The sequence below is a fragment of the Diaporthe citri genome, assembly GCF_014595645.1.
Source record: "Diaporthe citri strain NFHF-8-4 chromosome Unknown scaffold_9, whole genome shotgun sequence".
Classification (NCBI taxonomy): Eukaryota; Fungi; Ascomycota; class Sordariomycetes; order Diaporthales; family Diaporthaceae; genus Diaporthe; species Diaporthe citri.
The window spans coordinates 769,050-791,008 of NW_025064854.1; the positions used below are offsets into that span (position 1 = coordinate 769,050).

Sequence of the window (21,959 nt, forward strand, 5' to 3'; positions counted from 1 at the left end):
ATTGCTATACGTCCGAGTCGAGAGGGCTTAAAAAGCAGCAGTTGGAGGAGCAAGGTGACAAAAATCTCCACAATTCGCCCACCCACGACCACTTCTGCACGAAGCGACTCGCCGGTTCGTCGATGACCCTGCTGGATACAGAATGATGCTCGCCAAATCTCTGGCCGAGTTTCGATAGCTCTATCTAATTCTGTGTGTTGTTTTACCCCTCCGTCAACTTGAACGAGACATTCAACGCATGCTCATTAGCGAACAGAGGAACATAATCCGAAACCAAGAACCACCGCGGCATGGCCATGCCCTCGTGCACAAACTCCCCACCAACCTTCAAGTTCTCAAAAGTGAAGTTCTGGATATTCCTCTTCGAATTGCATCCCAGAATCTGCGACGGGTTCACAGTCTCCGAATTCTCCAGATCCAGCTCCAAATTCCTGAACGTGACGTCGCGGATACTGCTGCCCGGCGCCGTCGTCCACCTGCCATTCTGCATGACGCGGAGGTTGACAAGCTGGCCCTTTGTGATCTTCTCCGCCCGGACGTCCTCGACCAGTACATCCTGCACGTGGTTCGCGTCGCCAGCATTGACCGCGATACAACCTTGGTACCACATCTGAGCCTCGTTGTGATCCAAGATGTCGACATTGCTGATGTGGATCCCGCTAAGTGTCTCAGGGCTCTCCGGGTTCCCATGCGTCCCGATATTGATCGGGTGTGCAATGTCTGGCAACAAGACCGAATCTCTCAGCGTGATGTTCCTGGTCTCGCCGTAGTAACCCCAGCGATGACCGTAGATGGCTAGGGTGTCGTCTGAGTTGCGCAAGAAGCAGTTCTCGGCCAAAATATCCTGGGAACAGAAGAAATCGAGGCCATCACCATTTCCGGCGGATGAGAAGGATCGGTAACGGTTGATGTGGACATTCTTTGCCTCACCTGTCGTGAGGGAGAAGCCGCTCGCGTTCAGGGCGGTGACCCCTGCGACAAAAATGCTGGATGAGCGTTCGATGAGGATGGCGCCGCCATTGGGCGAGTTGTAGAGAAATCCATGCCCGAGGATGCCAGAGTTGGATACGTTGTTGAACAGAATTCTGGCGTTGAGGAATGCCCCGCTGTCGAGGTATGTGGTTGTGTCTGATGGGACTGTCAAGTTTCCGCCATCAACCTTTGCGTAGGCCGATCCATTGTTAAGTCCTGGCCCAAAATACCACACGTTTCCAGAGTCTTCGGCGGGAGCGGTTTCGTCGACCTCATTGGTAAGAAGGTGCAATGCTTGCCATTTATAGTTGTTGATTTCCAGCATGAGGTCCACTTGTCGATCAAGGGTAAAGCTGATAACATCTCCCTCAATGGTAGTGTCGATTCCCAAGGAGATGGGTCTGATCAACGCAGAGAAGACCGCACCAGCCTTTACTGAGCTTGCACTTCCAACGGGCCGTGGTTGTAATCCAAAGAGCTGACAGTGAAGGGATGTTGATTGAATTCGTTCCGGGTAAGATTATGCTCAGCGCCATTCACAGAATATGAAGGCAAAGAAGACCACGTATCAGATCCGGCGATCCGAGCCCGTACGATGAAGTCGTTGCTAGCTGCCACACCCTCCGGGACTGCATGAACCCGAATGCTGGCTGAAACATTCATTTTTGACTGAGCGAACGTTGCAAAAAGAAGGAGCAAAAGTAGAAATGCTAAATTCTGTGAAGACGTTGTAGGGGACATGTTGTCGCGGAGCTTACAATGCCTTAGTGACGTGTCACAAGACTGCATCAGGGGTCTCTTCGGGAAGTTGTTACGCGAGGCGAGGACAATTGAAGGCTACAGGCCACAGAAGCCGTGGCTCTTATATAACGGACCACAGTGATGAGCATCGTAACAGAATATGATCGCTCGTATAGTCAATACCAAGAAAAGGTACTTGAATACCGTCGTATCATGGTTTGCGGGGTGATCTGCACAAGCTAGGGGCTCCGGTCCGTGACTTGGCCCGTTGGACTGACCCTTGAGAAGTCGCTTGAAAGCATTGCTGTTATAACACAATCACGGTCCGCAACTTTACCCGGTGAACAACTGTTAAAAATGCCGCTCAAAAGGGTTCAAGCATACGACTAATGCTTGGCACGTTTTCGTGTATTGTTATAGGACTTTTCAAACAATTTTCATGGCCGTTGAGTTACCCTCTCCTTTATGAAATCTCGTGAATGATCATGAAGTCTCCTTTTCAAACATCCGAAAGCTTGAAGCCTCCGGGACACAACTTCTGGAAAACCTCCTCTGGGTCATACTTAGCCGCGACCTTCTTCATGAAACTGACGTTTTCAGCTCCATAGCTAGCCAGAACGTCCTGACCGGGGTCTGCGTAATTCAGATACAGCCAATCCTGGGCACCGCCAATACTGGATGCAAATTCCCGAATCTCTTCGATCCAAGCCTTGACCTTGGGATATGCGGCCGCCCGCTGGTCCGCCGTGGGGACCTCAATCAAAGCCAACAGCAGCACGCCGTCCTCCTTCTGCCTCTCTAGGCCCAGCACGTTGCCCCCTGCCTCGACGGACTTTTCGGTGTAGAGCCTGGGGAGGGGCTGGAATATGCACTGGGAGAGCATGTTGCCATCTGGGACGATGACTTTCATTTCTTGTACGAGCGCTTCATGAGTCTCTGAGGCTTTGGTCATGATACGGGTGTCGTTATTGAAGGTCAGAGTGAACCAAATCGCGCTATTGAGAATGTTAGAATCTAGAATATTCACGTTGGATCGGAGGCAGGTGTAAGAAAAGGCCATACTGGTAGTTTCCGGGTGTGTTGTTCGCTGCTATCATCTCTGCCTCTGTTGTAATTGCGGCGTTGGTGGTGATTTCAGGTATGGCTAGCCATTTGTTGTACGCCGGCGCTTTCTCCGTGCCATTCATGCTCGCGTCTAGAGCGGAAAGTGTAGTGCAGTTAGTAAGAATTCGCTTCCTTTCAGGAGCCCACCGCAAACACAGGCCGCAGGCGGGTCTCGCCCTAATACTTGAGGATCCCAGGATTGTTACTAACAGAGCGTGCATATGACTGTTTCTTCAAAATTCGGGTTGTGTGAGACGAGAACGACTAAATTTTCGTCAGGGTGTGTAGCGGCGTTCGCTGTGAAATCGTGCGTCGCTTCGATCGCTGCTGGAAGATGCTCCTTGGAGTAGACAGTTATCCCGCCCCAGATCCTCTTGTTTTCCACCATGGCCATCTTGAAGCTCGTCACGATCACGAAGTTGTTGGAGCCGCCCTTCAGCGCGCGGAAAAGATCCGCGTGCTCGTCCCTGTTGGCTTTCACAATGCTGCCGTCTGCAAGTACAACCTCGAACTCCAGCACATTGTCGCAGGCGAAGCCCTTTCGGCCCGTGAGGAAGGATTTGCCGCCGCCGAGGATCAGACCGGCCACACCGACTTGGCCCTCGCGGCCGCCAGCGACGATCCTATCATACGGGGCGAGGGCGTGGTAAATGTCGGCCCAGCGGCCTCCGGGCCCAAAGCGGACGGTCTCCGAGTCGGTGTCGACGGTGAGATCTGCCATCAATCCCAAGTCGATCTGATTTTAAGACAAGGTCAGCTCTCGAGCTATAGTTCCGAAACAGGATACACAAAAATTCGGATCTCACTTACAGTCACGCCTTGGTCAATATTGTTACCCAAATTGGCATGCCCCCCACTTCGGACTACAACAGTCAGCTATGCTTTGAGATTCATTTTGGAGGGCTGCAGTAAGTGCCCTATCAAGTATTCGATAGCAGTCGCCGAAATTGATATCCGTCTTGGTGGTGAAGGAGGAAATGACAACAAGACGTCTCAGGGTTTCGGGTGGGATAGCGGGTTCCTGGCTGAGTTTCAGGCTTACCAGCAAATGTATGTCCTCCAGCCTTGAGAGCTAATACTGCCTTCGCCACTTCTTCGGCCGACCGAGGCGTGACAATACAGGCCGGTCGCAGCTTTGCGTCCTTGCTCCAGTACGATTCATTCCGCGAGGTGTAGTCGGTGTCTGTTGGCAGGAAGACGCGATGGGCAAGCCCAGCCTCTGTGAGGCTATGGGCCTGAGGACAGGACGGCTCGAGGAAGACTCCCGCCATGATTCAAATTGAATTGAGAAGCAAGTCGTGAGACTGCGTGGGGGCAAACTTGAAGTGTCATGAGGCGACCGGGGACGAAAAGATATATCCAACTAAAGTTCTCTTGTATACCAGACGATTAGCAGCGCTTCAACCGTGCACGCTAAAATATTACCGCATGCAGCTTGTGAATAATTTGTAACGGGCGGGCCAATACCTTGTGGCTGACTGGCTTGGCGGTGGTGATCGCCAGCATTGGACACGCTGGGCATGCACGGCACGGCACGGTGACAGTGGTGGTCAAATGGGGAGGACGGTCAGCGGTTCGCACTGCAGAGTTTCCCTTCTCAGTCTCTCTCTCTCTCTGTGAGTTTTGAGATGTCATATCCATATTCTTACCCGTTTGACTTTTTTGCCGTCGAATGTACCCTGCCATTCCTTTGCTCACTGCCCCATCTTCAATATTCTCTCAGGTTAACAAGCTAACACTCCTTCCGCGAAAGACAAAGCTTCGAGCATCCAGACTTGAATTGTTTGAATTTCTGGACAGGAAAGTCTTGACCGATAACCTACCATACATCTTGAGGTTTTTATCAGATTTCGCGGACTAGGATTGGGGCATAACCTTATTAAGAGTAGAGGTGAAGATGAATCTTGATAGGTAGGCGTGGTGAGGCAAAAGACAAAGATGATGAACTTGTCCCTCCTCCGCTACTAGAAATAGGTGGAAGCAAACCTGCCCCGAGCGAGGGTTTAAAGAAGACTTCAAAATTATGTGAGCCAGTTATGAACGTGGTCTAAGAATGCAAAAATGCTAGGAGGGTGCAGAGTAGAGAGCTTATAAGAATTCTTACACGTGGACAGTCAATCCTTGGTCTAGGTGGGGCGAGCTGTTCACCGTATTAATGGTAAGTGTTATCTGAATGAGCTACGAGACTGATAATTTAGTCGAGTAGGTTGAACTGCTTTGCTTGCATGATACCTACGGGTTCCGTCGATTCAGAAATGTTGGCGGATCGATACCGTTGGAAACGTTGTAGAATTAGTCGAGAAACCTCTACTCGGTCGATCAGGTTCGTCGTCTGCTTCTCAAAATTCGATACGGCATAATTCCTGCTGCCATCTAAGTTTTGCCATTATAAACACCCAGCTTCAAAGACCATTACGCACAGGCATGGTACGCCGAAATGAAGAGCCAGGAAGGGCACCATACTTCTCATGTATTTATGTCCGGCTTCCATCGTCTGGGGGATACCATTCCCGAAAAGTCGTCGTCATCGCGCCGGACTCGCGATGCGGGGTCTCGATTATCGCCGCCGGCCATCTGGTCATACATTTCGTCTTTTAGAATGCTGCCGAATTATTCGCACACCCGTTGTATCATAGTGTTTCTTTTCTTTGGAAACATCTGTAACTGATATGTCTGAAATAATAGCGTTGGATGCTTAGTCTATTAGGCTAGCTAACGTCTATTCTACGGGAGGGAAGGCCCCTATTTATAGTTATTATCCTCCATACAGTGGCAAACGTATGGGGAAAAGGATATCCCGTATTAATAATAGCCTAGATATCTAGAATATTCCAACAGCCCCCCTTAAACTAATTCCCTTTTATTTATTTTTATTTTATTTATTTTATTTTATATATATAAGGGATTTAGTTTATAAAAGAGGAATATTTAGTTATATAGTGAGAAAACCTTATAAAAGGGGAAAAACTCACTTATTAAGTGTTTATATATTTAGGCAAAAAACCCAAAAATTTGCTGTCACTTAGACTTGAACTTGTAGCCAGTAGGGTATTACATATCAGATTATGGTTTTATATGGGATTCACTAGTTATTTTATAATGGCTACGGTATATCACGGCATTTTTATACATTAAAGTTATACGTCATTTTATTTATACTATATATACTACGGAAATACGTTTTCTGTGTAGAATTAAACGTATATAAACGCAGTGTAGGTATATTGTAACTGTGTGTATATATGGTATATATAGGCCGTGTAAGTAACGCTTATTTTTTAGGAAAAACCTTTATTATTTTAATTATTTCTTTTAAGGGAAAACCTCCAGTATTTAAGGTAATATTATATATATATATAATTAAGTTCGCTTTATTTATTTATATATTTTATAAGTAAAGGAAAAAATCTTAACCCTAATTATTAAAGAGTAAATACCTTGATTTATTTTGCACGCATTATAATATAAATAAAAAATCTCCCTATTTTCTGGCTTAATATTTTTATATTATTTTTTTATTAAACTATACTTTTCTTTAAACTCTTTATAATATAATTTGTTTATTAATTTTATAAGCCAGTTTGCTAAATTTTATTTAAAATTTATATATGTTAATATTACTTTATTATTTTTTATTGCTTCTCTTATATAATAATATGCAATATTTATATATTTAGTTCTTTTATAAAATAAAGTATTTTTAGCTAATTTCTTAGCCCCATTATTATCTATATATATAGTAGGGGGCTTGAGATTAAAGCCAGTATTTAAATTATTATTAAAATATTCAAGTAAATTATATAAATATTTAGCTTCTTTTATGGCTTCTCTTAAAGCCATATATTCTGCTTCCACAGAGGAAAGTGCTGGTGTTTTTTATAGCTAAGAATTCCAGCTTATGGGATTTATTTTATTATTATTATTATTATTATTATTATTATTAATATTATATAAGCTAAATATATAACTAAAGGTGCTTTTTCCAGTAAATATATCGTTACCCTAGTTTAAATCTATATAGCCTATTAATTATAAATTATTTCCAGAGCAATTATATACTTTAGATATATATGGGAATTTATATATATATCCCCATATTTTATTTAATTCTTTTATATGCTCTGGTCCTGAGTTTGCCATATATCTAGCTAACTCGTTTATAAAATAAATTAAATCTAGCCTTATTTTTAAGCTAGCATATAATATAAACCCTATTTATTGCTAATATAATTCTATAGTATTTTTATCAGCTTAATTAGTGTATTTTTCTAATTTTCTATTAGGGGTATATGGTATAAATTAAGGGATTATTTCCTTTTTCTCAACCTTTTTTTTTATATTAAATCTTTTTAATATTTTATCCATATATCTATTTTAGTTTATAATTATTTATTTATCTTCTCTATTTATATATATATCGCTGCCAAGGAAATCTATTAAATCTCCTTAAAAATCTAGTTTTATATTTTTATATAATTTATTAATTATTAAATTTATATCATTATTATTAGGTCCTATAACGATAATATCATTTACATAACATATAAATATAATTTATTTATTAAGGTATATAAATACCCCTTCATCATATAGGCAAACAATAAATCCTAGCTTAATTAATATATTTTTTAAGTATTTATACCAAAGCATAAGTAATTATTTTAACCCATATAAAGCTTTATTTAATTTTGCAACTTTATTTTTATATTTCGGTTTATTATATATATATACAGGTAATTTTATATATATTTTAAAATCAATATTAAAGTATAGAAATGCGTTTTTAACGTCATAATTAAATATAAAATATCCTTTATTTATAGCTATTATTAATAGCATAATATAAGTCTCAAGGCGGCAGACTATAGAAAAAGTCTCTAAATAATCTATGCCTAATTTTTAGTTATATCCCTAAATAACCCATCTAAATTTAAATCTAATATTATTCTCATTATTTACTACCCAACTAGGCTTTATAATAACTAGGTTATTTATAAATTTCTTTTTATATACCCATTTCCCCCTAAAGCCATACGGCCGGGTAGTAAATCCATTATTATATAAGTATTTTATTCTTATAAACTATATATTTCATTTAGCATAAATTTAACCCATAGGGGTTTTTCTAAGCTATTTAATACCTCTTTTAAAGAAGAGAATTCATTAATATTAGCTGCAGTTAAGCAGTATTTTAATATATTTTCTTAGGAATTTAATATAAATATTTAGTTATTTAATAGTATGTCTTGTATAATATATATATAGTCTTTTAAATTCCCTTAAACTATTATCTTATTTAAAATAAAAGGAAAATTTACTTCCTTATTTTCTTCCCTTTATTCTTATAATTCTAGGAATATATATATATCATTATTATTATTATTATTATTATTATTATTATTATTATTATTATTATTATTAATATCGTTATTATTTATATATTGCCCTTTTAATATCCGGACATCCCGAACTAATATAAGCTTTTTATTATTTATATTCCATACTTGATATATATTTAATTCTGGGATTATATTTAATAATATGCCCTTTTTATTTCTAGGTTTTAATTTAGTTTTATAATTATTATTTTGAAAATATACAATAAATCCCTATAATTTTAAGTTGTTTATATAGGGCTTCTTTTTATTTATTACCTTATAAGGGCACTTATACCTTAGGCTTTTATAGGGTGTAATATTATATAAATATATAGCATATTTTATTGCTTCTCCCCATAAATATATAGGCAGATTTACCGTATATAAAAGGCTTTTAACTTTATTCATTATGATTAAATTTAGTCTTTCTATTAAGCCATTTAGTTCTTTTATATATGGGGGCGTTATATGGTAAGTTATAAAGTATTTATTTAATAAGATTTTAAATCTTTTATTTATATATTCACCTTTATTATTAGTAAAGAATTCTTTTATTCTTTTATTATATTTATTTTCTGCCTTATTTTTATAGTTATTAAAAGCTTCTAATGCTTTATCTTTATTTTTAAGCAAAGAAACTTTTAAATATTAAGTTCTTTTATTAAGGAATAATATATAATATTTATATTTATCATATATAGGTTTTAAGGGACCGCTTATATCATTATATACTCTTTTAAGTATATTATATACTTAGTTATTTAGGCTAATCTTATTTATTTTAATTATATACTTAGCTTTTAAGCATACTTTATAATTACTTATATATTCTTAAATAGGTTTACTTATTAATATATTTATTTTATATTTTTAAAGAAATATTTCTAAAGCTTGGATATTTATATAACCTAGTTTATAATACTATTTATATATCTCTTCTTTATTTTTATTATTTATATTTAAATTTTATTAAGTTATATATATTTTTTAAAAGGTATATTTAAGCTTATTTATTTATTTTATTATATTAATTTTCATAAAGTATAAGCCGTTTTTTTAATATCCTTAAGTTATTAGCTTATTTATTCCTTAAAATTATAGTTTAATAATATTTCCTTTTAATTTTAATTTAATTTTATTATTTATATACTTATAATTAAATATATTTAAACCTAAAAAAGGCGTATAATATATATTAAAGAATTTATTTATAATATTTATTTCTAAAAACTTAATTATTAAGTCCCCTATTTTATTTATAAATATAATATTTATATCACCCCATTTTACGGTTTTATTAGTTATATATATAGTATTAAAGAGGCATATATCTTTAAAACTTATTATATTTACAGTAGTATTTACGGTTATTTCTACGGAATTTATATATTATTAATTTCCTATAAATTTATTATTATTAGCTGTTATTATTATTATATATATATAAGGTATATATAGGGTTATTTACCTTAATTTCCATTAAGTTATTAAAAAAGAGTTATAAAAAATTTAATAAATATTTATTATATTTAGTATTTTCTATTAAATTATTTATAGCCATATAGGCTATAAATTCTTTTTAAGCGCCTTTTAAAGCCATAGGAAACTTTATGCTAGCTAATAAAGCTAAGAATTGCTCTTATATTTTCTCTTATTTCTCTTAACTTATATTCTTTCTTAAAAAAGTAATTTTTTCCTTTTCTTTTCTTTATTTATTTATTTTCCAACTAACAAATACCTTATTTAAATAAAGGAAATAGCAATTTTCTTAAATATAACCCTTTCTTTTACAATTAAGGCATATAATAATCTTTTTCTTATCTTTCTTACCTTTTATATATAAAGCTTTTGCAAATAATTTAAAGAATTTACCTTTGCTTTCATTTAATAAGCTAAAAAAAGAAATTTAACTATATAAGCATTTAAATCTTTTTTAAAACTCTAAGTTATATTTTAAATAAAGCCAATATATTTATTATTTAAGCTATAGAAAATTTAACTAATTATAATATATTTAAGAAAAATTATATTATTAGCCTTTAAATCCTTTAAAAAAAGCTTTAGCTTATTAATATATTCTTCCATAATTTTAAAATTATTAAAATTAATATTAAAGAACTCTTTATAAAGTAAATATTAACTTATAAACTTAAAGAATTTATAATAAGATTTAAGTATATCCTATACTTTTTAAGCACTATTTATATTTTTTATAAATATAATAAGCTCCTACTTATATATAAGTTTAATATTAATAAGGGCTCTTTTATTTTAAGCTAAAGATAAGCCTTAAAAAAGATTCTTAAGATTATTCCTAATAATATTTTCTTTTTTAAGCTAAGCTTAGATTTTAATGCTTTAATATATATAATTTTTCATTTCATTAAAAAATAAAATATTATACTTATTAAGAAATGCTATTTTAAGGTAAATAAATAAAGTATTTATTAAGATAATTAAAATAATAAAGAAAAAGATATAATAAATTTTAAATAAGTTTAATAAATTAAGAAATAAAAATATAAGTATTAAGATAATATAATTATAAAGAAAAGAAAAAGGGCTTTTAAATAATATATTTTTAAAGTATTATAAATTAAAAATGGTTAAGATATAGTTAAATATTTCTAAGGGAGTTTAAGAATTATTATAAATCCATTAAAATTCACGTTTTTAGTATTAATTTAGTATAGTTTTTAAAATCTAAAGAAATAATCTTATTATTCTTAATAAGGGCTCTTAAATAATATATAAATTATATAAGTAGGTTAAGTATTAATAAAGAAATAATTAAGTGTTTAGGTAAATAAGATATGGTTTTTATATATATGGGCTTTAAGTTAGGAGATAAGGTTAATTTATAACGTTAAATAAGGTAATTTAATTAGTTAAGAGCTTATTAATTAGCTTAATTAAGTAATTAATTAAAAAGTTTATCTTAAAGTATAAAGCTTATTTATTTAAAAGGTTTGAGAAGTGGTGGCGATTAAGGGTATTACGTAATATATATTTTCCGTATCGGGTTAGCATTGCCGTTTTAGGTAAGCTCCGGAGCTTATAACCTTTAAAATAATAGCGTTAAATGCTTAGTCTATTAGGCTAGCTAACGTTTATTCTACGGGAGGGAAGGCCCCTATTTATAATTATTATCCTTCATACAGTGGCAAACATATGGGGAAAAGGATATCCCGTATTAATAATAGCCTAGATATCTAGAATATTCCAACAATATGTGCTTCTGAACTCTCGTCTCTTGGCCCTTGTAACAAGCCACTCTAGTGTCCGGCCAAGTTGATAGCACAAAGTCAGGATTGTGCTCAGAACAAGGTGGTCATGGCATCTTTACAGACGGGCACTGTGGCTGTGGAGAAGTCGGGGCTCGATGGAAATGAAAGTTTCGAGAGGAATGACCAAGTCCTTGACCATGACCGGGATACGTTCCTGCCTCGTCCTTCTGACGACCCGAAAGACCCTCTGAATTGGGCTCTCTCACTCAAAGTAAGTATCGGTAGACCTCATATTGAATGACCATGAGGGACCTTTTTACTGACATCCTGCAGGTCGCAGTACTGATACAAGTCTGCCTCCTCGCCGCCCTCGACACCATCAACACAGCCATCACCAACCCGGCCTACAGCCAGCTCGCCCGTGACCTCGACATCACCATCGTCCAAGCCTCCTACCAGACAACCGCCGTCATTACCCTCAATGGAATCGGCCCATTCCTCTGGGTGCCCCTGGCGAATGTCTACGGGCGAAGACCCATCTACCTCTTCACCACGCTGCTGGGCTTCGTCTCTATCCTCGGATCCGCGTACGCACGCACCTACGGCCAGCTCATCGGCGCCCGCGTCGTGAATGGTCTCTTCCCGGCAGCTATGGCCCTGGGGCCGAGCACGGTGGTCGACTGCTTCTTCTTCCACGAAAGAGGGCGGGCCATGGGGTTGTTCACGGTGATCCTGACAACGGGTGCTCATATCGCGCCTATCCTGGGTGGGCTCGTGGGTCAGTTTCTTGGGTGGCGCTGGATCTTCAAATTTACGGCCATTTTGGACGGTGTCATGTTTCTTGTGATCCTCATAGGCTTACCCGAGACGCTCTACGTGCGCGACACCGACGACCTGACGCACACAGCGCCGGCGGACAGAAGGGAGAGGGAGACGTCCTCTCTAGGGATCAAGGGCTACGTCGCCCGCCTCAAACCGTACGCAGGGCCCTTCCCAGGCCTCAGACTGCGCCTCGGCGACTTCGTCTGGCCCGCCCTCCGCATGGCCCAGTACCCGTCCGTCCTCTTCCCAGCAGCCTACTATGCCGCGCAGTACGGCTTCGGCAGCATCTTGCCCGCCGTGACCGTGGCCGCCATCTTCAAGGAGCGCTTCGGCTGGGACACGCTCGAGATCGGGCTCGCGTACGGCGGCGCGCTGACCGTCGGCGGGGTGCTAGGCGAGAGCGTGGCCGGCGTGATCCTCGACGCCATCGTGAAGCGCGCGCGGCGCCGCCTCGGCGGCGTCAACCCGGCGCCCGAGGCGCGGCTGCAGGCGATCTGGACGGGGGCGGCGCTGCTCCCCGTGGGCCTGCTCGTCTACGGCTTCACCATCGAGTACCGGACGCACTGGTTCGTGCCGCTGTTCGGGATGGGGCTGAGCGTGTTTGGCTTGCAGCCGATCGCGACGACGTGCTATACTTATAGTATTGACTGCTACCGCGAGCGGGGTGGGGACGTTGCGACGTTCTTTAATTTCCTTAGGCAGATATTTGGGATGACGTTTGCGTTCTATGTGGTGTTGCTTTGTCAGAGGATTGGATATCAGTTTGCATTCTTGTTATTTGTCATATGGGGGAGCGTGCTTGGTTTCATACCTATTTTGATATTGATGTGGAAGGGGAGGGAGATTAGGCTTTGGTTTGAGAGGAGGGAGGAGGACAGGAGTGATCAGGGTCGCCCTGAGAGGGATTCATTCACGTAACCATATCGGATTGACGGTAGTTTAAAATGCATCGTAAATCATTTAATTTCAGGTCGCACGTCTATGTAAAGCAAAACACCTCGGCTGGCCCAACAAAATTCGCTCTGAATATTGATATGTACAAATAAACCCCCTAGTTGTCAAACATCCAACTGTTGTCCCTTTTCAATTACAATTAAGCAAAGAAGGTGACCTCCCTCTTGGTCTCCTCGACACCTCCAGCCTTGACGCTCCTCGCAGCAGCAGACGGGGCCGCGCTCGCGCTCGGGGTCGCAGCGGGGGCGTCACCGCTGTCGAGGGATGCGGTCGCCAGCGAAGTCATGTTGAGAGGGCCCTGCTTGATGTACTCCTTCTCCTTGGGGAGGCTCTCCCACATGCCCTCAGGCAGCTTGAGGTGGTCCTGGACGACCTGCTTGGGCGTCAGGGCGAGCCACTGCGCGGCGCTGACGTCGGAGAACTTGGGCGCCTGGAGGACCTCGAGGAAGATGACGTCCTCGGTGCCCGTGTTCTCGACGTAGTGGCTGGCCGCCTGGGGGATGTAGCCCACGCCGCCGGCCGTGAAGTCAAAGGTGCGGGCCGCCTCGGGCGCCTTGAAGACGGTGATGCGCGCGGAGCCCTGCAGGAAGTAGTTCCACTCGGGCGAGGTCGTGTGCCAGTGGATCTCGCGCATGGCGCCCGGCTGCACGACCACGAGGGCGGCGGCGAAGTTGGACGCGATGGGGAAGGTGGTCGGGTCGAGGATCTTGACGGAGCCGCCGGGGGTCTCGTAGGGCTTCTGCTCGGACCAGTGGTAGGTGTACGAGTTGGAGGTGCCGTCGAGCGAGCCGGCGGATGAGGTCAGGTTCTGGGTGTCGTCAATCTCCTTGGGCTGGGGCGTGCCGTTGAAGATCTATTGTGTCGAGATTAGTCCTTGATTCATTGGCGGGGGAACAGAAGCATAGTGAGGACTTACGTATAGCTCATCCTGTGGAATGTTCTTGAACGCGCTGGCATCCGCCTTGAAGTTCTTGGACAGAACGCTCACAGGAGTACGTGCCATCATCTCGGACAGGAGGAAGGTCTCGTCCTCAGAGAAGGCACCGTCGTCGAAGACGAGCAGGAACTCGCACCCCTCGTCGAAGGCCTGGATGCTGTGAGGAACGCCCGAAGGGAAGAACCAGACATCACCGGCACAGACATCGTCGACATCAGTCGCTCCATCCTCGTTGACCGTGGAAACACGCACGCAGCCCTTTAGCATCAGCGACCACTCATTGGCCGTGTGCCAGTGGAGCTCACGGTAGGCGTTGGGGCCCAGCCTCATGTCCACGCCGGCCATGGCGGTGGCAGAGGGCAGGACGTCTTGATTCTGCTGGCGCCCAGCCGGCGCCGGGGTCGGAGCCGGCGCGGTTGTGCGACATGCCCAGGGGCCACATGGCCTGGGGAACGTCGCCGCTGTCGGTGCCGGGGATGGCGTAGACATCGGGGTTGATCTTCTCGTAGTAGTAGGTCCGCGGGCCGGGGTCGGTGGCGCCATAGCCTCCCCTCTCGGGCTGGGGGGCCTCGACACTGTTGAAGTCGAGGTATAGGCCCAGCTTCCTGTCTGCAGACTGGCCGTTCACGTACTCTGGGTTCTCAACGACAGCTGACTCGGAGTTGACATCCGGGAGGGGAGCGTTGCCGCCGAGGAGGTCCTCGTTGCCGTACAGGGAGCCGGAAGCGGCAGTGACGGTTTGGGATCGGGGGGTCCACGCCACCGACTGAGCCGGAGTTCTCGCCATAGTCTCCAATTCTGAATCGATGAGTTAGTAAGGGCCATACAAGGAAAGATTGTTGGACGCCAGTTCATCGCCAAGGGAAAACTCACTGAGGTGCCGGTATGGCGTGGGAGAAGGGCAGAGCCTGGAGGAGGCCCATAGTGAGGACATATCCGCGAGAGGGCATCTTGAATACAGAAAGATGGATGTGTAGAATATGTGATCGACGGTGTTGCTAAACTGGATGATTGGAAAGGCACAAAAGAGTGTGGGTCGATGAGTGAGGAAGGGATGATGGGAAACAGATGATAGAATGGATGGAGATGCTGCCCTCTTATACACTTGTACCGCATCACACTCTAGACTCAGTGAAACATCGAGTCGCTATGACAGTCATGATGCATGTGTTGCCATCGAGTTTTCCCACAGCCCCCTGTGGTGGCTACCTGAACTGCGTACCTGGTTGCACTCCTCACCAAGCGTGGTGGTGTGGACAGACCGAAGAGGTCACCGCTGGGAATAGAGTAGCATTGGTGTCATGTACATGTATTGGACGAAAAGTTAGCAATGAGAGCAATGGTTGTTCAGTCTAGGTACCGCCAATGGGATCTTGCGGGAGAAAGTGTGAAGGCGAGGTGTGATCCCACGGTGGTTGAGCACTGTGGATGCCGGCACACTAGTACCGTAGCTGCGTAGCTGCCGCGTGGTGTTGGAGAAAACCATACTCGCTGCTAACTCGGCGTTCGATCGAGCGCGAATGACGGTGAGATAGATTTGACGCAAGCACTACTACACACCTTACACATGATTATGATGGTGCATAGCGGGTGCTGCGTAACGATCGACGTGCTTTAGCACGAGCGCGTGCCCATGCGAGCCATTGGGAGTACGGAAGAAGACTTTGCCGCCGCATGGATTGGAGCTGTCTGCATACACCTGCTGGCTCGGTTTCCGCTGCCCGAGTGCGAAGAAACAGGTCTAAAATAGCCCGTGTGTCCCGATCGGAAATTATCTGGGCTTAACAAGCTTTGGCCCCTCATGCAAGATCCCGTCGCCCTGCCTTCATCCCATGGGCGGTCATGGCACAGATGAGAAGCTTGACAGAAGTCTGCCCGTCTTTTCCGGTTACTCTGGGAATTTGGCAAAGTTTTTCATGAGGGACCCAATGTGCAGTTCTGCAGTACCTACAAGTAGAGGCCGCTTGCTTCATCGGTGAGCTGTTCCCTGTTTACTCAGCGTCAGGGCCGGATGCACGGCATAGGTGTGCGATGGCTTGCTTGTTCGGACATCCGGGCGAGCCCCGGCATTCACACTGCCACAGCAGAGACAAGGGCAGCGGCCGGGTGAAACCGAGTTGGGGTAGTATCACACTCCACATGGCTCGCCTGTCGGAGTTTCCGTCGACAGACATGCGGAAGCAGTTAGGCACCTCCATCCCTCTTGGCGATTATCCATGTCGATATACTGCAAGACATGCACATACTCAACGTGTATAGTAGGGCAAACCATATTTTCGTCGATAAAAAACGGTGCCATAAGCTCGACTGCCAACTGCGGAAGGGGAAAGGGAAAAGTGCAAAAAGGAAATAGGGAGTGGTGGCCGAGGAGAAACCTGCTGGCGTGGAGAGCGGAGTTGCGATCCGCTATACCGCGGGCCACAAGATGGGCCTATTTTAGCTGGAAGCAATATGCGCGCATCTCAGTAATCTCAAAGTCTTGCGGGGTAGTTGCAGATAGAGAGGATGTTCATCCAGCCCTGAGGGGAGGGCAGCATGCTCGGTGAGGATGGCCCGTGTCACGAGGCCACAGCGTGGGTGTCGGCGATGGCGATGGCGATGGCGATGGCGATGGCGATGGCGGCGACGATGCGAATAACGCGCGCCTGTCGTCGCTTGGCAATGAACAACAATGCTGTGACGGCACCTTGAGCACCTCACTCGTCGAGCATTACCGCGCCGTCACAGCCAAGACGGGGCCTTTCCAAAACGGACACCGGGTCATGCCAGACACCTTGCTGGCGACGGGATGAAGGGGTTGGGATGAGCGGCCCTGCAGGCCACAGGAGAAGGCGCGAGAAAACGGTAGATGCATGGAAGGGGTGGCATCGCTGGGTGGCATCGAGCTGTCAGCTCTGGCTCAACTGCCGAAGAGCTGAATCATCCCGGGCTATATCATCTCATCTCTTGGGGCCCGCAATGTCGAATTCCAGGATGGCTTCAGTCAGGACGGCCGTAGGCGAACAGGGGTTCCGCAGATAGGCACGGCTTCGTTCGTGGCCGTCTGGGCGTGCGATGATTTTCTATGTCATGCACCGCGAACAGACGAGACGAGACGAGACTAGACAGGCCTGTGAGCTGCGTTGGGCAGGCTATGGCTGGGCAGGCCCGTCGTCAGGCGGAGCATCGAGGACGACGGTTGAGATGAAAGTCCATCAAGATGATCAAGATTCGCTAGGCTTACAAGGTTGGAGGTCAACGGTGCCAAGATCGACTCTGGAGCCGTTCTCCACTGACCCATCGATGTGCCGCCTTGGCGCTGAAAGCTTGGCTATTCCTCCCTGTCCCCCGTCGCACTCCCCTGTAGATCAGCAACGGGAGGTGGGAGTGTGGGTGGGAGAATGTGGGGCATCACACGCTGAAATTTTGCGATTGCTCGCTATCACGCAGCACAGCCTTGGTGGAGAGGCTGAGCGATCGACTTTGGTTAATGACGGATTGACTGACCGAGACTGCAACCGCAACAAGCATCTCAGAAACAAGTTTACAGGTCTGCTCATCTCAGCTGAGCAGTGGCGCCGTCCAGTCATGACGCAGCAGACGTTCGACCAGAAAACATCCGAATTCTTGAATTGGTTCAGGGCACAACCCGGCACCACCTTCCACGATGACATCGAGGTTCGAGATCTGAGAGACAGAGGCGCAGGCCGTGGAATAGGTGAGTAAGCAAGCACACGCTGCGGCAGATCAACCCAGCTGAGCTGAACCGAGCTGAGACTTACACGCCCTGCCGTAGTCGCGAAAGCCGACATTTCCCCGGACACCATCCTCTTCACCATCCCCCGCCAGTCCATCATCTGCACCAACACCTCGTTACTGGCCACCAAGATCCCTGACCTGTTCAGCCCCCCTGAGGAACACGAATGGGCTGGCCATGACATGAACTCCGAGGCCGAGGATGGCGAGGACGACGATGTAACCGACACGTCCCAAGACTCGTGGACCTCGCTCATCCTCGTCCTCATTTACGAGTACCTCCAGGGCGCCAGCTCCTCCTGGAGGCCGTACCTGGATGTCCTGCCCACAATCGGCGACTTCAGCACGCCCATGTTCTGGGCCGCTGATGAGCTGGCCGAGCTGCAGGCCAGCCCCGTCGCGGGCAAGGTAGGCAAGGACGAGGCGGAGAAGATGGTGCGGACCAAGATCCTGCCCGTCGTCAGGGCCCACCCCGCCGTCTTCTTCCCCGAAGGCTCAGCAGAGTTGAGTGACGAGGAGCTCGTCCAGCTCGCCTTCCGCATGGGCAGCGTGATCATGGCGTACGCGTTTGACCTCGAGAAGGAAGACGACGAAGAGAAGGACGACGAGGACGCCGAGGACGCCGAGGAAGAAGACGAGTGGGTCGAGGACCGCGAGGGCAAGACAATGCTCGGCATGGTTCCCATGGCTGACATCCTCAACGCGGACGCGACCTTCAACGCGCACGTCGAGCACGGCGAGCACGCCCTCACCGCGACCTCGCTGCGGCCCATCAAGGCGGGCGAGGAGATCCTCAACTACTACGGGCCCCTGAGCAACGGCGAGCTGCTCCGGCGGTACGGCTACACCACGCGCGCGCACAGGCGGTGGAACCTCGTCGACCTCGCGTGGGAGCCCACCGTGCTCGCCGCGCTGAGGGCCGAGCTTCCGCTGCCGGCGAAGGAGTGGGAAAAGGTCCTGGGGTCGCTGGACGAGGATGAGCTGGAGGAGGCGTCCGTGATCGAGCGCGGGGCCGAGGACCCGGACTCTGAGGGCAGAGTTAGCGAGGTCGAGAAGGCGGCCGGCGCGCCCGAGGAGCTGGTGGAGCAGCTCAAGGTCGTGATGAAAGCCGTCAAGAAGGTCAAGCCCGACGCCGTGCCTGACAAGGCCGCCCGGGATAGGCTCATCTACTCCGCCATCGCCAGGGCGCTGGACGAGCGGACCAGGCAGTACGGCACGACGTTGGAGCAGGATATCAAGCAGTACGAGGAGGGTACTGATGGCGCAGACCAGAAGCTGAGACGACAGCGTATGGCCTTGGACGTCAGGATAGGAGAGAAGGTCCTGCTGAGGCAGGCGGCCGAGTCTGTGAAGGCGAAGCTCGCCGAATTGGCCAAGGCCGAGAGTGATGGCGAAAAGCCCAGCGCCAAGCGGCGGAGGGTGTGAGGTCTTACTGATTAAATCTCACTGCATCTAAAGATACCCACACACAACATAAAGGCAATAAATGTATGGACGGAGGGATATTCATTCCCTGCAGGTCTACTTAAGGCCCTACTGGTCCTTAAAAACTGTGTTTTCGAATATGCCAATACCCAATGATCCCATACGCAACGCCGCACCAGTTTAAAACCATTTATGCCTTGGGGTATCCACCAGTTTCCTGAGAGTCCAAGTCCAAGCTTGCTTGCTCTTCACGTGTTCCCTCTGCCAAAAAGAAGACAATGCTAAGAAGTAAGACCCCATTCAAGCCGTTTTGGGCTTCTTCCGCACCAGACCGCCACCAAGGGTATTCACAGCCGGTGTTTCACTCGTCGCACTCGCGGCGTCCCCACCTGTCGCTTCCACAGCGCTTGCAGCTGGGCCTGAATCTTCGGAGCCGGACTCCTTGCGCTTCTTTCGGGGGACGAGCAGGTTAACAGAGGAGGCAGCAGCTTCCTCGCTCGATGCTGGCGGCGGGGTCGTATCCTTTTTTGGCTTCTTCCTGGCCATGAGCATGGTGACCCCGCCCTGGGCCGAGGCAGAAGATGCAGAGGCGGACGCCGGACTAGGGCTACTCTTGTCGTCGCTCGCCGCGTCCGCTGAAGATGGTTGCCCCTTCTTGCGCACAAGGTTTGCCATGTTGTTGATCGCAGTAGATGCCGTGGCATTCGGCGCAGCGATGATAGGCCGCCGCCCGACAACCTCCATAGCCCACTTCTGACCGCCGCCGACCTCGTTGATCCATCTCTTAGTACTCGCACTGGCCAGCTCCAGGGTCTCGAAATCCAGCTTGGTCAGCAAGTCCACTGATCTCTTATAATCGGCTTCGGCAGCAATCCGGGTTCCTCGCCCCTCTGGAGGCCAGTAGTAGTATGAAGTCGAGACGGGTATGTCTGGCACGTAGTTGCGTGCATGCCTTTTGACGCGTGGGAGACGGGGAACTATTGGCCCTTTCAGAACAAGCTTTTTGGCCTTCGCGCTAGCTTTGCTCTTGGAAGGGCTTTGCTTTGTGGGTGTCTGCTGCGTTGAGCCCGGGGTCATTGCCGTTTTGAGAGGGCTCGTCTTCGGGGTCGAGCCCAAAGGCACGTCTCGCCTTCTTGGGGGAGTAGACGGCTGTGTTCCTTGTGACCCATCGAACGAAGTACTTGGCGTGACAAGAGAGTTGGTAGGCGACGAGGCCGCTATCGTGTTCTGCTCGGCCCAGCCATATGGTTCAAGCACAACCCAAATGAAGCCTGTCATGTGCCCGCTTGAGCACTCTTGCCGGAACGCCATCATCTCCCAGAACTGATCCATGGTTGTGGCGCTCCGCCAGAGTCCCTTCTCTTCATATTGCGCCGACTTGGAGGCTTCGAGGTCGAGCTCATCGCGAAAGCGCGACTTTGGATCGTCGGGGAACTTGGGCACTAGACACCTGGGTGGGACCCAGTCGTACTCTCTGGCGAAGTGCGAGATGCGTTCCAGGGGATGACCGAGGACCCAATTGGAAGATGCGGACGGTGTTCGGGGCAAGAACGCTCGCAATTCGTAGGCGTCGAGACCGGGAACAACCAAATACGCCCTGATATCCTCCCAGTTTCCTGTCTTGTTTGAAGGGCGGAAGATCTTGTCCTCGTGTGTGTTTTGTGTTTCCATCATGGAGTTGAGTACGCGACACCACCATCTGACCAGTCCTCGGTCGTCCAGGACGTGCTTGTCCTTGTTTTCCACGCTGCCGGGAAACAGGTATTGGTTCTGCGCCCTCGCGAAAAGGCTGACAATGGTCTGCACATTGTCGCGACGCCGCTGCTCGACAAGATACGATATGAACGCAGAGCTGATCTCGCGGATCGGGGAGGGAGTCCCCTTGGGCAGGTTGAGGAGGCTCAGGTAGCCAGTCGAGTCGGCCTTGGACACGAAGAATGTGCTCGCCCAGGCCGTGGTGAAGATGTAGATCTCGAGGCCGAGGACCAAAACCTGCCTGCCTGTTGGACTGGAATCATGGGGGGCTGCGGGAGTCAAGGGCGACGAGGGCGTGCTCGACGGGGCCAATTTCGCGGTCGCATCTACGCTGACGGCGAGGAAGTGGGATTCGCGGTAGGTTCGGTCGGGACGCGCATCAGGAGGAGCTGAGTACAGAGCATCAGTGCGAGTGGGCGGCGTGGAGAGGTGGTTGATGGTGAACTTGTGGCCCTTGGGGAGCACCTTGGCAAGCCTGCTCAGCAAGGCGGCACTGCACTGCTGCTTCGAGCCGGGCGCACTTGGAGACGCTGCTGAGAACATGTTGCTTAGAGGGAAATGTTGTATTGCGAAGTGCTATCGAGGCATTATTGCAGAAAAGTCCATGCTATGGAACGCGCAGATCCCCCAGTCAGTCCGTCAAGCCGGCCAGCCAACCAAGCAGTTGGGTCGGCCCGTCCAATGCGAAGTCCTTGCTGACGACGCGATCAAATTGCGCCTCCCTGGCCCTCACGTCGCGGCGCGGGCGCGATTGGGACTGTAAGGAGTAGCTTAACCGAGTCGCGCTGAACCAAGCTCTGGTGGGTCGCATGTGCCTGGAGCAGCCAGTGAGGCCCGTGCACAGTTCTGACCCCTGCCGATGGGTCGTCGCTCAGCTTAGCCTGCCGCGAAGTCTGAAAAAGTTACAGT

General features: G+C 46.4%; 6 protein-coding genes across 6 annotated transcripts; 2 read left to right on the top strand and 4 right to left on the bottom strand.

The window, feature by feature from the left end:
- Positions 1–202: 202 nt before the first annotated feature.
- INS49_015354 (uncharacterized protein) lies at positions 203–1,297 on the bottom strand (the record flags this gene model as incomplete). The annotated part of the gene is made up of 1 exon (XM_043176035.1): positions 203–1,297. The coding sequence occupies one exon, from the start codon at positions 1,295–1,297 to the stop codon at positions 203–205; it is 1,095 nt and encodes a 364-aa protein (XP_043019490.1).
- Positions 1,298–2,212: 915 nt separating this feature from the next.
- On the bottom strand, positions 2,213–4,088 carry INS49_015355 (uncharacterized protein; the record flags this gene model as incomplete). The annotated part of the gene is made up of 5 exons (XM_043176036.1): positions 2,213–2,708; positions 2,776–2,908; positions 3,028–3,553; positions 3,628–3,680; positions 3,860–4,088. 5 exons carry the CDS (start codon positions 4,086–4,088, stop codon positions 2,213–2,215), a joined length of 1,437 nt encoding a protein of 478 aa, XP_043019491.1.
- A 7,440-nt stretch (positions 4,089–11,528) lies between these two features.
- On the top strand, positions 11,529–13,162 carry INS49_015356 (uncharacterized protein; the record flags this gene model as incomplete). Its single annotated transcript, XM_043176037.1, has 2 exons — positions 11,529–11,693; positions 11,756–13,162. 2 exons carry the CDS (start codon positions 11,529–11,531, stop codon positions 13,160–13,162), a joined length of 1,572 nt encoding a protein of 523 aa, XP_043019492.1.
- A 175-nt stretch (positions 13,163–13,337) lies between these two features.
- INS49_015357 (uncharacterized protein) lies at positions 13,338–15,069 on the bottom strand (the record flags this gene model as incomplete). The annotated part of the gene is made up of 4 exons (XM_043176038.1): positions 13,338–14,051; positions 14,115–14,510; positions 14,590–14,933; positions 15,009–15,069. The coding sequence occupies 4 exons, from the start codon at positions 15,067–15,069 to the stop codon at positions 13,338–13,340; spliced, it is 1,515 nt and encodes a 504-aa protein (XP_043019493.1).
- A 2,633-nt stretch (positions 15,070–17,702) lies between these two features.
- INS49_015358 (uncharacterized protein) lies at positions 17,703–19,295 on the top strand (the record flags this gene model as incomplete). Its single annotated transcript, XM_043176039.1, has 2 exons — positions 17,703–17,832; positions 17,911–19,295. 2 exons carry the CDS (start codon positions 17,703–17,705, stop codon positions 19,293–19,295), a joined length of 1,515 nt encoding a protein of 504 aa, XP_043019494.1.
- A 300-nt stretch (positions 19,296–19,595) lies between these two features.
- INS49_015359 (uncharacterized protein) lies at positions 19,596–21,593 on the bottom strand (the record flags this gene model as incomplete). Its single annotated transcript, XM_043176040.1, has 1 exon — positions 19,596–21,593. One exon carries the CDS (start codon positions 21,591–21,593, stop codon positions 19,596–19,598), a length of 1,998 nt encoding a protein of 665 aa, XP_043019495.1.
- Positions 21,594–21,959: the final 366 nt, after the last annotated feature.